The sequence below is a fragment of the Mixophyes fleayi genome, chromosome 5 (genome assembly GCF_038048845.1).
Source record: "Mixophyes fleayi isolate aMixFle1 chromosome 5, aMixFle1.hap1, whole genome shotgun sequence".
Lineage (NCBI taxonomy): Eukaryota > Metazoa > Chordata > Amphibia > Anura > Limnodynastidae > Mixophyes > Mixophyes fleayi.
Window position 1 is genome coordinate 22058679 of NC_134406.1, and position 18070 is coordinate 22076748.

The 18070-nt window shown below is 38.5% G+C and overlaps 1 protein-coding gene across 2 annotated transcripts in view; it reads right to left on the minus strand.

Annotated features, from left to right (window-relative positions):
- VPS50 (VPS50 subunit of EARP/GARPII complex) overlaps positions 1-18070 on the minus strand; it is a 183385-nt gene that overhangs the window by 29245 nt on the left and 136070 nt on the right. For both annotated transcript variants that reach the window (XM_075211803.1, XM_075211804.1), the window contains exons 17-20: positions 15901-15991; positions 9298-9474; positions 7571-7689; positions 3191-3297 (exon numbers count right to left, since the gene is read on the minus strand). In XM_075211803.1, the coding sequence (XP_075067904.1) occupies positions 3191-3297; positions 7571-7689; positions 9298-9474; positions 15901-15991 (494 nt within the window). The remainder of the gene's footprint in view (positions 1-3190; positions 3298-7570; positions 7690-9297; positions 9475-15900; positions 15992-18070) is intronic.

Below are 18070 nucleotides of genomic sequence, written 5' to 3' on the forward strand. Positions count from 1 at the left end.
GAATGGAGTCAGATAAGGAAGGAGCAGGCAGTCACTGTGTACTCGCTGGTCTATCGTGACATTTAAGAAACTATAATCTCCTGTACAAGAAAAGAGCATTAATAAGACGGTGAAGACAATCTTGAAATGTTCTACGGTGGCTTTTTTTGCTTTTCAAGTAAACAATGTACTTTGTACATGCTGTAATACAGGCAAAATTGTTAGTCTTGGAACATATTATTTTACCTAAAGTAAGAACTTTAAAGAAACACTGTTCACTTATTTCATGCTATATTAAAACTAAACTGAAAACAACTTAGGATAATAGAGCAATTTACACGGAAATCATACCAATAATTATTCACCTCTAACAACAAAGTTGCAGACGTAGAAGGAGAACTTATGAGAAGTTGTAAAAAGAGTTTGAAATGGAAAATGATTAAAAGCAGCTACTGTCAAGTTGATAAGCTTGTTGAGTTTATTCACTGAACAATTCACTGTACAACAGAAAAGGATGTTTTGTCATTTGAATGTTCTGTTCTTTAAGATAAGAGAACAACCATATTTCACACGTCAGACATACTTTATGTCTGCAAATGGCTTCGGTCGGGATTTGGCAAGTTGCAGCCAAAGTGAGCGATTATTATTTTAACAAAAATGAGTGGCAAATCGAATAATAAGGTCCAAGAAATAACTGTGTACACTGCTAATAATAATGATTGATAGAGTATGATAAGGTATTGTAAGTTCTTAAGGCCTTCAAACCTTTCAAGGGAAGGCTAAAGGGCTAAATTTGAATTTGTGCCACAAAATTAGTACAGTCTACATATGCTGCATAATTTACCAGTGATGGATGTTTTGCATTTATCAACTGTAAGTTCCACAGCTGAAAGATAAGAGATGTTGGGTGTATGGCTTGGGCCAAATAGTTGCTTTAGCTCAGCCCTAATGAGGTCCACCTATGGCCAGGTGCAATATTCAAGGTGTTTTGAAGAGTTAAATGTCCAGCAACATTATTTTTTTTTAAAATGACCCCAAAAATTATCCATAAATCAAGTTTAGTATATGATTGTTACGTTTTATCCAAAACCAACGACACTTGGAAGTCCGTCCTGCTGGTACTTTAGGACCATCCCCTTAAATCATTTACACTTTTCTCCTAAAGTACGGCTCAGTTTTGTTTAATATATGGCTTATAGTAATCATGAGAGGAGATTTGACTACACCCTTTATTACATAGGACAATCTTGTGCATGCGGCAAAGCTTTTATTACATTGCTTGAACGGCACTTTATCGTCAAAGTGTAAGGTGCAAAGTGCATCCCATTGCTATTTGGAGGCTTCTGGGGTACCTCTTTGGTAAGTTAGCTCTCAATTTAAAACCACATATGTATGGCCCAAATATATGGGACTCTCATAGTTTAGAGTTAGGGCCACCCTATTAGCAAAAGCGCCGTGGAGAGGCGGGTGGCTTTAACATGCATTTGCAAATGTGTGCAATTAAGACGTTTGCATTTTTATCTACAGTAGAAATGGCAGATCTGTCGCTGGCTATAGCAGTGTGCTGGGGGATCTCTCTGTGTGTTTGTTTCTTTCAGGATAAACCCACCCTTTCAAGTACCTGCTATAGTCTATAAATTGATTGATCAACGTTCACTTCTTTATCCCACTGTAAGCACCTGGACAAGCTCAGATATCAGGGAGCTCAGAGGTGGTGCAGCAGAAGCTGTGCACCCACACACAATCCAGGTAATACCCCTGTAAGCATGCCCTCTTCATCGCTTTATCAGACTTAAATTACCCCATCTCACAACGTGAAACCTCAAGTGCTTGTGTGCTCACACTACACTTAGCAAGGAATACACTCCATCTGCCATAGATGCTGGCACCTTGGCCAGTAGATTGCCTACAAAAGTAGATGCGTAACGTCATGACCTGCCATGGTATAATACTTGTATTTACAAAGAAAAAACATATAATAAAAAGCATCTCTGACTTTCAGGAATACTTACTTATTCAACAGGAAGATAAATAATTAAAAAAAAATTTTTAAATGAAATATTGACGTCAGTAATAATCCATTAAAAATATTTGCCATTGACGTTGAAGAGCCATCACTCAGGTAGCAAACAATATATGGCTAGATGCTGAAACTTAATTTCACTGATCATTGTTAAACACCGTATTTAAGGCATCTTTGAGTTGACCTAATTAATATGCAAAAATATATTTGATATCAATACAAACATTTGCGTAAATTACGTTTTTCATACCAAGAACAATACGAAGTACAACGGAATGGAAGAACGAAGATTTCCCCATAACCTTAAGAAGGGATTCTTTACGGTAAGACTGGTTAATCAGTGGAATTCCTCACCACAGAAAGTGGTGATGACAAATTTCCTAGAAGAATGTGAAAACGAATTGGGTTTTTTTACAAGAAACGGCATCCCCAGCTATAATTAGTAGGGAATATTTAGGGGGCAATTAATCCAGGAAATTTAGAATATTACTATTTTCAGAACAGGAAGGATTTTTTCTCTCTCCGTGAGGATAAATGACAGCTATCACACTGGGGAAAGGGGTTTTGTTTTGCCTTCCCCTGGATCAACGCAAATAAAATTTATGAAAGGCTGAACTCGATGTACCTTTCCAGCCATACCAACAATGTATAATTATATAATTCGTCCTACGGTCTCAAGCTCTTATATGGTCACACTACTACACATAACTACTAAATAACTTCTAATAGTCTCATACATTACAGGAATGTAGCTCCTTAATCAATGTATAATTGTTAAGACTCATAATAAAATCTAAACAGGTCAGCAATGTATTGTTAATTAGTTGACCCGAAATGCAAATTGAAAAGGAGAACACTGAGAAACAATGTATGGAGTACAGAACGCTCTGGGGATTTAATTACACTATTTTATGAGGAAAACATCAGAACATGAAAAATTAATTCCAGAAGCAAATATGGCTTCACTTAAAATGACAGCAGCCCCCCCTTAATTACACGGCTTGTTCTGCATAATAACTGCAACAAAATGGAACAGTAATTTCAATGTTCTAATTCAATGATAAAAGTGACAGACTGTGTTTACATTACCTGCCTGTCACCGCTGTGTGAGAACATTTCAGAGACACGTGCAATAAATTAACGGGAAAAGCTGTAGGAGAGAATTAATCAGGAAAGGCGGCTACTTACCAACAAGTCTGATTACGTTCAGTGTAGTGTTTGTTAGGATAGGAGCATTCCCCTTGTTCAGGCTGTAATCCGAGCGCTTCCGGCTCCTCAGGGTCTCTCTTGAAACACTTCATTAGGACATGATTGCAAAAGGGAAAGATCAAGATCATGAGCAATAGTGTAAACGTTAAATAACTGTATAAGTGATGTTTGTTTTAAAAAACAGGCTTACTTCAACATGGATGAATTCCCTAAAATGGATTTGGTTTCCCTGTTACAGTGGACAGCAGCTCAAAGTGTCCAGTCCTGGGGCTGACCAACAATTCGGGGAGGAGGATGTTGCCCTTTTCTTTTTTTTTTTTTTTTTTAAATACACAGGGTTGAGACAATAACATGTAGTTCTCGGCTATTCAGCCACTTGTGTTCTTTCCGAAAATGACTGGCAGCTTCCTCTGCTCTACCTAGATGCTATGAATTCATTCATTTCAGCAGAGACACGAAAATAGTAATTGAGTTCACAATGCACTGTATGCACACGCTGTGTACTTGTCATTCATCTGACATGCGTAGTGTAATTTTCTCAAATTGCCACCTGGTGGTAGAAAAATGTGTTGCAGGAAATTTTGATATTATGTTTTGGGAAACACTTGACGTGATGCGTTTTCTTAAAGCGCCAATGAGTGGAAGAAGAGCTAAACTGCTCATCGGTAGAAGTCTATTTGACATGTGCTACATCTGTATGTGTTGCCCAAACGATGAGTAAACTGAATGCATACTTAGAATTACATTTAAAGAGACACTAACTTTATATTTCTTTATTTCCCTTTTGTTTTTCAGGAATATAAAAATCATATAATAAGATATTATCTTCATAAGACTTTACATTATTTTTATGATGGTTTTCTTGCAGAACTCACCATTCTGTACAATAACATTATTTTGCTTTCTCTTCCCCATAATCTCTTTATCTCCTCCCAGTGATCTTTAGTTAGTCTAACTTGATGTGCAATAATCGCCACTTATATATTACACCATCATTTGGGACATGTCTAGGTTCTGAACAAAGAGCAGGTCAAGAGTAGTAGAACACAACACCTATGTTTGCTCATAGCTTGCAGAGAAAGATAACAAATATTTCTATATATTCTAGCACATATATTACCCTGCGCCGAGTACAAATAAGAAAAACATTTCTTTGGAGGTAAATGTTCCTTTTACTACCTGAAAATACTAAGTCCATAATTAAAGAGGTGACACAGTGGTCAGCATTACTGCCTCACAGTGCTGGGGTCATAAATTCAATTACGGTCAGGGCCCTATTTATGTGAAGTTTGTATATTTTCCCCATGTTTTCGTGGGTTTTCTCTGGGTGCTCTGGTTTTCTCCCACAGTCCAAAAACATACTGGTAGATTAAGATGGACGTATGTGTGTGTTGGGGGATTTAGATTGTAAGCTTCAATGGGGCAGGGACTGATGAGTTGCGTAATATGATAGGCGCTATATAAACAATGATAATAAAATATCAACAAAACAGTCATATAAAGTGGCAAAATCATTGACGAACATTTGCTTAGTATTATGTAGCAGTAACTTTTGCCTACATTATTATGCAGAAACGGAAGTACTTCTATTGTGCTCAATATGAAAAGTCATAAAACAAACTAATAGGGCAACCAAACAGATTTTAATGGTCACCTTTTAGTGCAGTTTAAATAGGGGAGCTAAAATAGTTATAGGAGTCTATTCTCACTTATTCTGTTAATCTGTGTGCATTGGGAGTCGGAATTGGGAACAAAAAAATAATAAATGGAAATATAAACATTGAGAGTTAAATATTGTGAATGGAAAACAGGGGTGAGCCCTGGAACAACCAGGACACATGGCTGCCACCCTGTTGTTTGCATCAGACTATAGCTATGTGAGCACTGGGGAAATGTCTTTATTAAAAACATAAAAACAAAAAAAGTCTGTAATTTATATGATATCCAACATACAGCTGCCAAAGGATATTGGAAACGCAGTTTACCAGTATCAACAGCAGTGTAAAATGAATAAACACAAGAGCCGTCTAGAATGTGTTCCGGCCAACCAATCAACAGCTTGAGAAATGGCTGGAAATATCGTAAAACATAAAACCTCTTAAAAAAAACATGGAAGACGAGAAAGGGTAGTTGGTACCAGCTGTGGGGACATTACGATTGCGGATTTGTCTGCAGTAACTTAGCAACTGACATAATGAATACACGGATTACTCATTTGGTGTAAGACATCTAGTTAAGAGGACTTGGGAAACTAGCACAGGTGCCAGCCCTACGTTACCTCGATGCTAAAACGTTACCCTCTGCAGAAAAATAATTGCTCAGTGCAGAATAGCAGACACCCCTGTGTTTTATTGAACAATGATCTCTTTTAATACTGTAGATAAATATACTTTGCTTATATAAAGATGAATTACTGAAGTGCTGATTCTCACTGTATGAAGTGATTGTGCCAGATAAGGAGAGGACAAGCCGTAATATTTTCAGCTCAACAGAGATTTATTACTATGATTTCATGTTCCCAGAAACGTAAGAAACCAATGACAAACAGTGAGAATGTCCCCGGGTCAAAGGCCTCCATCCAGTCATTAGACTGCAGGCAGTGTACTGGGTGATAGCTGTACGGGAGCCAGAGTTCAAACCAACGCCATGAGTTCAATATCTTAAGACAAGAAATATAATCTACCTGGGAGATTTAATGGTGTTGCAGTTTTTATTAAAAACAAAAAAGAAAACCTAAATGAACCTTCTGGGTGAATGGCATGGGACATGATGTTAATTTAAGCTTAAAATATTAATTTATTTTGGCCCTCTTAGCTCATCAGCCAATGTTATGCAGATTTGTGTTGCGAAACAGTTTAAAAAGCAGGTAAATCCACTTTTGATATGACTATATCTGAAAACCCGCTTATTAAGAAGTACCTGATGTGTTTTCTCTAAAAAGCACATAAACCCTATTTTTTTAAAATCTTGCCCATATCATTTTAATACTTAGTGCTAAAAAACAAAACACAAAAAATCTATGTTTTCTGTATATTCAGTGCAAGCAGCAGCAAATACTCAGCCCACCTGAAGGACCTCCATTGTTCCTGCTGTCTTTTCAGATAAGACCTTCTCCTATTTATGTGTGCTAAAAAACTCCCTCCCTCATCTCTATCCGGACCACTCCTCTTCATCATTACATACAAAAATGCTATACTTTCTTATCAGTCATTTTCTTACACTGTAAGAGGCTGTAATGTTGAGGTTACTGTCCCTTTAAAAAAAGAGAACTAGTCTCTGAAATTATTGAGAACGACTCTTCCTCCCACTGATAGTAAAACTGCAAAAATTCCTTCCACTGGGTCACTTGTAGTTCTGAAGATACTCAACCGTTGGGCATCAAAGTATAATCTATAAGACAAATGGTTTTTACTGCTTGATGGAACACATATGATTGGATGAGCTGCAGCACTGAACAGCTTATCCAATCAGGTTTGTTTCAATAACTGGCCTAAGCTATGGTCACTTTCACTTGCAGCACTTAGAATAAATCAAGCGAATGCACAGAGGATGGAATTCTTCAGCAATGTGGGAAGGCCCCGCTATAGTTTTCAGGATGGCCACTATCAACTACAAAGTGACTTGAGTTTCCCTTTAAAGTCATATTTCTGCTAATATGTTGTTCAACAACAGCCACTACTTAGGAAGGTTGTGCTCCACTAGTTCATATTATTCTGGAACAAGGGATAGCCATAAATCCATTCCATGGTGCCAAAATTGCTCTGTAGGGTCTGGATTCATTCATCAGGTGCAGGCTAAGTAATATCACAGCAAGTGGAAAGGTTGGTGCAGCCCTGTGAATGTTAGAATGCTCTGAATGGGCTGGCAAAGTCCCCATTGCACTCAGTTCAGATTAGCCCTGTGAACATTCTAATACTATGATTGATAAAGGTTGGTTTAATCATGTGAATGTTCTCATGCTCTATTGGCAACTAGACCAATATCAAATGTACTGATCATCTACAACCGAGAGCTGTTCTCTCTCTATTGCTGTTCAGCATTCTAATCTTTGGCCACTGGAGGAGTTGTCCTGGTGCACTTATGGCTGAGATTTAATTTTCTCATACATACATTAATAAATAAATACAGAGGAATAAGAAACTTGGTGCAGAATGACAAATGTCTTCTACTGAACATTTATGGACAAATACAATCAAACTAAACCTTGCTTATAAATACAATACATTCTACCCTAGTGGTACCAGAAACTGCAATTTCCTATGTTATATTATGTTTTCTCATCCAGAGTCTCCTATCCCTGTGTCACCTACTGAGAAGAGGATATAGGCAACATACACAAACAGCAGAAGGTGCATTCACCTTTTGGATGGAGCATCCCCAGTCTGCTCATCAACATAATCCCTCTTTAGCTCTTCAGGAACATCACTGTCACTGTCGTATTCCTGATAAGCACTTTTCTCCAGCTCATCGGATTCATACTGTGAAAAAGAACATAGAGAACATATTCAATTAATATCTTCTAAGGCATATCGGTCTGTGCCTTATTTTACCAAATACAGCTGCCTTCAACTTAAAGTAAAATACCACTATGCGAACGTACAAACATTCACACACATAAAATATATAATAATATATTTAGATAGATAAAGAGAGAGAGAGAGCTATCTATAGATATTCATACACATCTATATCTACAGATATCCACATATATCTATATATATATATATATATATATATATATATATATATATATATATATCTCCATACATGTTTGTGTGTGTGTGTGTGTATACATTATATATACATTATATATATATATATCTACTATATAAATGTCTAGTGGCGTGTGTGGAAAAAAAAAACCAAGCTGCAGCGCCACCTGCTGGGCAGAGTTATACACTGACCTATATATTTCTTGAAGGAGAAGTGACAGTTGGGAGTGGTTGCCGGGGGTGACAGTGGGGAGTTTTTAACACCTTAAGTAGCTTGATGAAGGATGTGGCGATGAAGATCAAGGATGAGGTGATGGAGAAAAATGATGAGGTGGTGACATGTGGACAAAACCACGTTAAAAAAGGGCGCTTGCGTCGGGAAGTAACGCTCTTCCCCTGAGGAGGCCTGGGCTAGGCCCAAATGCATGACAAGAACCTTTTTAACACCTTAAGTAGCTTGATTTGACTAGAATGCATGAGTATCATGCACGGGTTAACTTGTGTATATATATATATATATATATATATATATATATATACACATACATACACAGAGAGAGAGAGAGAGAGGGGGGGAGAGAGGGAGAGAGGGAGGGAGAGAGACATATACACACACAAGTAACAAATATTTGTCTATCTTCATTATTTGTTTATATAGCGACACCGATTCCGTAGTTCAGTACAGAGAATAATGGTCATTTATATCAGTCTCTGCCGCATTGGAGCTTAAGGTTTAAATTTCCTAACACATACACACGTTTTTGGAGTGTATGAAGAAACCAAAGCACCCAGAGGAAACCCATGGAGACATGGGGAGAACATAAAATCTCTATATTTTGCAAAATTAGTCACAGCAGTGATAACATATGACAAATATGGGTGTATGTACTAAATCCCTCCTGTTGCATATATATATACTTTATACATACCCTGCTTACCCCCGGGGAGGAAGGCCTCTTCCCCAGTACATTAACAGCTGTGAAACACTGAGTATACTATAGATAATTTGCATTATGCTGCAAGCACCAGACAGAGTGAGAGACAATGATGTGCTGCAGATTCTCTAGAATGTTATGTGTGTATTAAACAGAGCGCTAGAGTTAAGCTTTGCACTGTATTTTTAGACTTGTCTGACAAATCAATACTAATTGCTATGGTTCAGTGCAGCAACATGGAGCAGTCACAGATCTATGGGGAGATCTGTAAAATACACAGCTGGAGATCTACTAGCGCCAGCTACAGCCCCATCGCACATAATAGCAATGTGCAGCTCTGGAACATTCATGCACAAGTGTAACTTGACACACACCAAAAAAATTTTTATATTATTTTGAGGGATTGTATCTATTCCCGTAGGCAAATACAAATTCTGACCCCATTGGCAGCCAGCACATCCTCTGTTTCATCATCCTTCATAGCAGATAGTATCTCAAAAGGATTGCCTTCATTGGTGTATTGCTCAAACAGCGAAACGGCAGCTGAATCGGACGCTGACGTCTGCTTACTTGGGGACATGGATGGGGAGCGCGATTGCCCCAAACACTTAAATTCCTGTGGGTGAGAAATAAAGGTTAATTTGTAAAGAGCTCAAACTAATTTGGAATAGCTACAGCACAAATGAACAGATAACTCGTGCAATGTATTAGAATGTGACCATGGCACAGAGGAACCTACTAAAACCAACCTTTATTTTAAAGAACTTCCTTATTTACATTCTATATAACAGCGTTATAACTAAACATTTCTGTGTTATTTTCTTCTTTTACTGCATCATTTTTTTTCATTGCTGCAGTCATCTGAAACTTGTGTAGTCTAATTTTTAAATGAGACGACTATCCTGCTTTCACCCACCCATAAGTAGTAGAACCGTGGATATCCTGAGCACGGAAGATACTCATATCTGTTTGTGTCTGAATTCCCATGATCCTCCCGGCTCACAGCGTGTAGCACGTCAAGTACAGACGACAATGTGCAGGGTTATTGGTTGGAAGATGAGGTTCAACTTCTTGAAAGGAGAGGTAGCCAGGGAGGGAAACGTTTGCATGGCCTGGTCCGCTACATGTATTTACTTGATCACTGGCACAATACCATATCATGTCTGCAAACTTAGGGTATTTTATTAGGATTATTTAAAGTAATCCCCATCCGTACTATGCATCATTGTGTTAGTGTCTTCTGAGCTTGTGCATCTGTTACACAACTTTTTTTGCCACTATACTATAAGCAGTGCAAAGACATAACTATTGAAACAAAAAACCCAACAACAACAACCTAGAAACAAATACGGACAGTACAAATTGTACTCAACCAACTTTAAATGTGAGTTGGACCAAAAGCTCTGTAAGATAGTCCAGAGATGGAGTATTTTGCTACACCATTCATATAGTCTAACACAAGGCTATCTGGTAATCTCACTAGATCTATAATACAGTACATTTCACATAGAAATCAATATGCATTGGCAGAAGGTATGACCAGTATATGTTTAAACCTAAAAAAGAAAATATACATCCCTAAAGCTGTATTTGTAAGTGGACAATTCCTCTCTGACAATTGCTTGCAGCCTCCACTTGTACACTGGGCCACAGACAACAACTGATCCTTTCCCAATCCTTATTAACTGCTCCTCTAACACTGCCACAAATAACCCCAGCTGAATTTCTGCCCACTGTCACAGCAGTCAGGGACCCTTAAGGGACAGGAGGCACCACGGCGAAGACAGGGTGCAGGGGAGGTTAGGCTGGGGCTGCTCAGGTCAGGAGGCAGAATATAGCGAAGAGGTTTAGTCTATTTTAAGCAATTGTATGCAGAGTAAGTAACAGCCATGATCAAATGCAGACAAAAAATTACCAGTAAAGGTGCTGCATTTCATGACAGTTTATATCTGTATGTGCATGTAGCTCTAGATATACATAGTTGGCACACAAGCAAAACTGAATTTACATTAATATAACATCATGTTCTTTCACATGCTGTGTTTCTCTAGGATTTCAGACAAGCTTGAGAAGACACCACCAAACTACACCATCACCCCATACAGCTCAAAGTAAATGTGTCTCAGTGTCTGGTCTTCTAGCTTATGGGCCATTAGACAAAGTGTAAGCTACACAATTTGGATACATGAATGTATTATTGTGTTATTGTGCTGTGCTGGTGGCGGGGGGGGCTCTTACCCCTTGGAGGTTCAAAAAGTGGGCAGGTATGATTAATCTAGGACTCATTACATCCTGCACTACAGTCTCTCTTAAATGCTCCAGCTTCGTACTGCCCTACCTATGGCCAAGCAGGGGTTAGCAGAGCTGAAATATTTGTAAAGCTGTTAACATCGTAATGCTCTGATTGGCTGCGCTTTAGCCCCACTCACTTCATTTCTTGCATATCTGCGTCTAATCAGTTTTGCACAATTAAATAAAATAGGTGCCTTGAACCTAGTCGTACACAGATAAAAATAAATCTACTAACTGCTAATTTGTCCCCACAGTTTTATAGCGTTCCGTAATCCTAGTACCCCAAATTATTCTACACACATGATAAAAGAAAAAAAACAACACATTTTTTTGTTATTTTTACACTTTACGTTCATAAGGCTTGATGTGCACAACAAACATAAATTAATAAAGGGAATAGTCTTATTTTTTATTCAGAAGAATAAAAATGTCTTTGTTAAAGGGTTGTGACATCACAAACATATCCCTGATTAATTAAAATATAATAACAATGTTTTGCAGTAATGATACCTTTCTAGACTTTGGTTTTGCATATTAATGTTTTTGTGCAGTTTTAGCCTCACAACATAAATTATATCGGCTGAACACTCCGTTCTGAAGGCAGAGAGTATCATTTTAATATGAGCATATACTCTCCCAGCATGTACAGAGGGGGTGAATGTATACACCTGATTCACTAGTGTCCCTTCCCTAATCTGCAGGACATGTACATTATGATGTAGAAATCATTATAGCAGACTTCACAGTGTCAAAAGTCTAATGTATTTGTCATCGATATTATGTGAAGGCAAGAAAACAGTCTGATAAACAGGAATAAGGCGGTGAGGGTAGGTGATCCGATTATTCATGTTTCAGACTACGTCCTAACTGTTGTTCCTGAATCACTAACTCTACTAATGATCCAGCTATCTGCCATCTGGCCGGCAAGCAAAGATACGCTGTGTTTTTATGTTTTTAGATTAGAGGCCTGGGTTATTTCCGGAAAGAATAATATATATTTATTGTCTTTCTCCACTAAATGCTAAACAAATTCTGGGTAATGAGGCAAAAATAAACCCTGAAAAGTTACTTAATTTGTTTAGGCGCCAGATTATATTTATTTATTATGCATGAACTCTATAATAAACACGCATCCCAATTCCACACTTAGTTTATTTTGGACCACTAGCAAAATAGAACCAATTACTCCCAGGTGTGATTCTTCATTATAGGACTAAGCATCTATCATTTACTCTCTGATTCCTTATGCGATTTGTTTGTGTCATGATCCCCTCAATGTACAGCGCTACGTAATATGTTGGCGCTTTATAATAATAATTTACAGTATATATCTGATGATATGGTTAGAATGTACCGGATTCTTTTGGGCAACATATGAAGCACTGGAATTTTTATGGCCCACAAAACTGTTTCTTCCCCCCCAGTCTTTCCACTATGCATCGGAAAACAGCATCACCACCATTAAGCCCTGCCCCCTCTAGTAAATGACACAATTTTCAGCCTATTGCAGTAGGGGGTGGGGCCAGGATGACGCAAATTGCTTCAAATCGCGCCACTAAAGGCCCACCCCTCCAACCATTTCATTAAGGAAGTGGCAGGATGCGGGAGGCTGCCCTGCTCTCCCGGATTCAGGGAGAACTCCCAGAAATGTGGGAGTCTCCCAGACATTCCAGGACAGTAGAAAATTGTCACTAAAAAGCGAGGTGGCATTCGCTATTAACCACATCTGCTATTAAATACACCAGTGCATGTGCAAAAAAGAAAGGCCTTGTATAGTTCTGGCGAGGCACTCATTTAGGTGCTGCTCTGCAGATACAGACGTGCCAGTGGATACGGCTTTTTAGTTTACTGTATTTTAATATAGTTAGAATTTTAAGTTCCAGTGTTCACTTCCACAAATACTAAATCACTATAGTACCACTGCATGCTTTACACACATATATAATTTATACAAGTCCAGAGCTGTATGGTCACCCTGAATTATTTCGGCCATTGGTCTGCTCACTGTTTCCACCGCCCACCTGTCCAATACACAGCGTCCCGCCCTCTGCCTCCCCTGTTATATAGGTGTTTGCCTATTTATTTACTTCTTCATGAAGTCATTTTTATTACATTTTCCGAAATAATAACTGAAACAAAATGCAAAAAGCAGTGCACAAGCACAAGCTAATAATATAAAACACTGCTAAAATACAGAACTGTAATACTTATATCAGGAATGCAAGTAACATTACTGCCATGCATGACAAAAGCCATACGTGCCAACTCTCCCGGAATGTCCGGGAGACTCCCGAAATTCGGGTCGGTCTCACGGACTCCCAGGAGAGCTGGCAAATCTCCCGCATTCCGCAATTGCGGGGCTAAAATTAGGCGATTCGGGGCGAATTGAGGCGATTCACCGTGCCCCGCCCCCTCCGCCCTCTAGACACGCCCCTCTCACGGATACAACTTGCCAAAGGTAGGCAAGTATGACAAAAGCATGTAGATAAAAAGTATAGTGAAAATATTAAAAGATTAATATTAACTTCTCCTAAATATAGTGCAACAAATGGCCACTGTAATACAAGAACCCAGCAGTAGAACCAGAACCAACAGCTCCAGTAACGTAAATTGGAATTACGTCACTTTGACCATATTGGTTTATATGTTTGCTGGCAGTCTCAGGGGCGATGCACAAGTCTCTTGTGACCGACAGTATTATTCACCAAAACAGATGTGTGGCTTTAGGACTGATGTGACAGCAGGGAAATGAGGAGAGCCCACACAGGCATAATGAAAACATCTTGGGGTCTTTAAACTAATTTATAAACTTTTATATCTATAGCACCGGCATACTCTGTAGCACTTTACATTAAGGATCAAACACTGTAATAAAACAAAACTGGACATTAACCAACAGGTAAGAGGCCCTACTCGCAGGTTCACAATCTATAGGAACAACAAATAAAAGATAAGTACTTACACAGCATAAGACTAATTTCAGCAACAACTTCCCTGAAGTGCTCTTGTCACAGGAATATAACATTGTTTTATACATAATCATGCCACGCTATGCTATTAAAAGAAAAGGTTTTTGCTACATTCTTTGTTAGACTAAGTCTGGATACACACTACAGTGTTTTACTCTGATTATCGGGCCAATCACACGATAAACGACTGTTCGGCCCAATATCGCATTACTGTGTACGCTCCAGCGTTGAGCGATTATCATTCCAAAGCTCATTGTATAGTTTGATTTGATTTTATAAACAGACTAAAAAGGTCGTTCAACTATGGAACAATTCTGCAGTGTGTATGTACTCAGGACCAGCAGTGTCCATAGATCTATATGCAGTGTGCAGAGTCAGGATCTTTTCAGCCGATGGTTATGACAGATGAAGAGCACAGACCTGAAGGTAAATCTTGTAAAACGTGTATAGTGTGTACACATCAATCAGCATGCTGATCGGGACTTTCAGCTGTTGGTAAAATCGTTATCGCATCGGAGAAATTTTCTGTAGTGTCTACCCAGCTTTAGGGTTAGCAGAGAGATAGAACCCCCCCCCCCCCCCCCCTCCTTCCTCCCCAATCATTACTTGCTGAGTGAAGTAATCAAATAAGTGTAGTTTAAGTTTTGTGGTCCAGATTGATGTATGTAATAAATTGTGGACTATTTTTTTCTTTCTCCTGAACTCAATGAGACTCCATGGAACAAGTGACATCTCTATGGGACAAGTGACATCTCTATGGAACAAGTGACATCTCTATGGGACAAGTGACATCTCTATGGGACAAGTGACATCTCTATACATCTCTTCAATGCATTTAGATTAATTTCCCTGTAGTGAATTCTTAAGTTTTTGCAAACGCTACTTACATATAAATATGCAACAGTGAATTGACTGGCCCTTAAGAGCATAATATATATACTAAAGCAAAATGGGCATAAAAACTCAAATTCATAATAACACCACCAATGTTCGAACCAGTCTACCATGTGTAAAACTCAAAGGGAGCTATTAATAAATATTAAGTGAAACTCATTTAACATTTTATAAGTTGGACAACTGGATTTGTTCGATAAAGCCCTAATTTCACTCAACTACTCTGTAATCTAAATCCTCATTCTTTGACATATTTAGTTTAAATATTTATAAAATATTTACCAGGAAGAAATATTCTGCTCTAATATTCATGTATGTCCTGGATACATAATAAACAGTTGTGACCTGGTTACAGACTGGAGGCAATATGCATCACTATCATAAACATGCTTATAGAACAAAGTGAGAGACGTTTTCAAAAAATCTCACAGGTGGCAGATTTAAGTGACTCAGATAGGTAGTTAACGAAATTGGGAGCGCTATAGGAGAAGGCAGAGTTCTTATTTACATTAGGAACCATTAGTAGTCTTCTGGAAGTAGATCTTAGCTGATAAGTGCTGAAAACTGCATGGGTGAAAAAAGCATTTGGAAAATCTAGAATATTGCACCAATGGACTGGCCATGTTCCATGTCACAGTGAATTTCATTACATATTTTCAACAGGGTTGTCACTGTTGAATGATTAGATTGAAAGTCAGATTGAAACGAATGATGGAAAAGTGTAAAATTAATTCTAAACAAAACAATGACTTACAGAATTAAGTGAATGAGCAAACAACTGCTGAGAAGGGTCAAAAAGCTCAAATAGCAAATCAGAGCGTGAACCTTTGCACCCGATTTAAGATATTAGCATTTATTGTTGCATGCATGTAACCTTTAACACTCACGTGTAACTGTAATATGCTAAAACTGGACTTGACTGGGCAAAGCTCCCAGGTCTCATTTTCAAGGAACATTCTGAGTTCTTCAAGACGTGTTCTGAAAAACAATATTCAGTTTCTTCAAAATTAAATGCAGAAATTACAATTAATTAGGAACAAAATATATGACACCGAAAATACAAAAATATTATAAAAGTTCATAATGGGCTCAAACCTGAGGTGTAAAATCTCTGTTACGGAATATAAATTAATTATCGGTGCCATGGAAATGCCTTGAACAGACAAAATATAATCAGTGATTCAAGGGATGTGGAGGAAAGTCGTGAGAGCTAAATACAAAGATTTATAGGCGTTTCACATTCAGATCATGCACTTCACCTACTACAAAAGCAAATGACAATTCATTAACCTTTCAAAACTGGGCAGTTGAGAAGCTTTCTATACCCCTTGAGCATAAGGTTTAAAGCACCAACTCTGATTCAGTACAGTTACACTTAACAAACCGCTTGAAATGGGAAAAAAAAGATAATTAGCACTAAACTTTAACAGGGCAATTTAGGACCTGAACACATAAGAACACTCATTACCAGCTTATTTTTTTGCCATGATAAACAGATTTCACAGACAGCATTAAAATATGTTAGCGCCCAGCCGATCAGGTGCATAGGCATTCATGGCATATTTAAAAAGTATGCTTAATGAATAAATAACAACAACTTGGCAAATCATTTAAGAAAACATCTATTTTTCCCAGCTACTATTGTGAATCTGTTCAGGTACTCAATTCGGCTATTTACATGCATTACCCCATGGTTGTAAGAATTTGAGCAAGGATGTCATGAGCTGACCCCTTTACAGGCATTATGATATTTAAAGCAGTGCTCTAAGAGAGGTGGTATGTGCCGATATGGCATACTGGCACTTCTTCTCCCCACTTCGAAGCTGGTTCCATGTCTGTCCATTTGTCTTGTTAAATAAATGACTTACATATTTATTATTTAATTATTTTTTTTAGCCGGCAGCCGAGCTCATACACCTGTGAGTAGTTGATGGCAGAGGAGTAGTGTTGGTGCAGTGTGGTGAGAGGGGTAATATCGGGGCAGTGTGGGGAGAGTGGTGGTATTGGAGCAGTGTGGGCAGCAGGGTGGTATTGGGGCAGTGTGGGGAGAGGGGTGGTATTTGGGCAGTGTGGGCATCGGGATGGTATTGGAGCAGTGTGGGGAGAGGGGTAGTATTGGGGCAGTGTGGGGCTATAGTGTGGGACTAGTGTATCCGGTTTCTGAGAGCAGTGTATCACTGTAATATAGGGGTATGTAGGTGTATTGCTGTATTGCTTGTATTGTATATATTATTGATGTAACAGGATGCTAGTTAGGAGAAATAGGCCCATTTTTTTAAAGGTGAAGATTTAATGTTGGAGCTGGTTAGGGTGTATATTATTTGCTCAGCTTTCCAGGAGATGAATAGTAACTATGCATTTTCTAAACCGGGCCTCACATTCCAGGATCCGGCCTAGCAGCAGCTGAGCTTAAGAAACCAGCAGGTAGTGTAAACTGCAAGAACAGGTAGGAAAGAGACTGTTTTGAATGTGGTGGGACTGTCATGCGTACTAGGGCTAATTAATGTCATATTACCAAAATCTCACAGGCCCCCGGCCATTTGTTTCAAATTTCCATACCACCACTTCTGAATTTCCACTTTGAGCACTGATTTAAAGTGAAAAAAGCCCTTGTCCATCATACATTCCTGCTAAAAGGACGGTACATGTAATGACTGAAGTCAGTGACCACTATGGAGCAGACTGTGCCCGGCTATGGGCCTTGTGCTTACAGCATAGCTCTCTTTACCCGGCAAATTACTGAAAGCAGATAATAGTGTAGTTTATTTTACAATTGGATTATAATTGCATAGTACATTATAATCTCCCAGTCATGTCAGGGGAGTGTAGAGAAGGCGGAAGTCAGTAACTCTGAACTGTAAACATAACTGTTCAGAAGTCGTGGCTGAAATGCTAGGTCTGCTACTATAGCGGTGAGTATAGTTGGTCCTAAAAATTAAACTAAAGTAACATCTAAATTTGGGTTTAAAACTCATTAATGCAGTGAATGAAAGCATTGTACAGCACAGTATAAAGGTCATCAAACTCCTGGCGGACTTCTAATATTCTTACAATTTA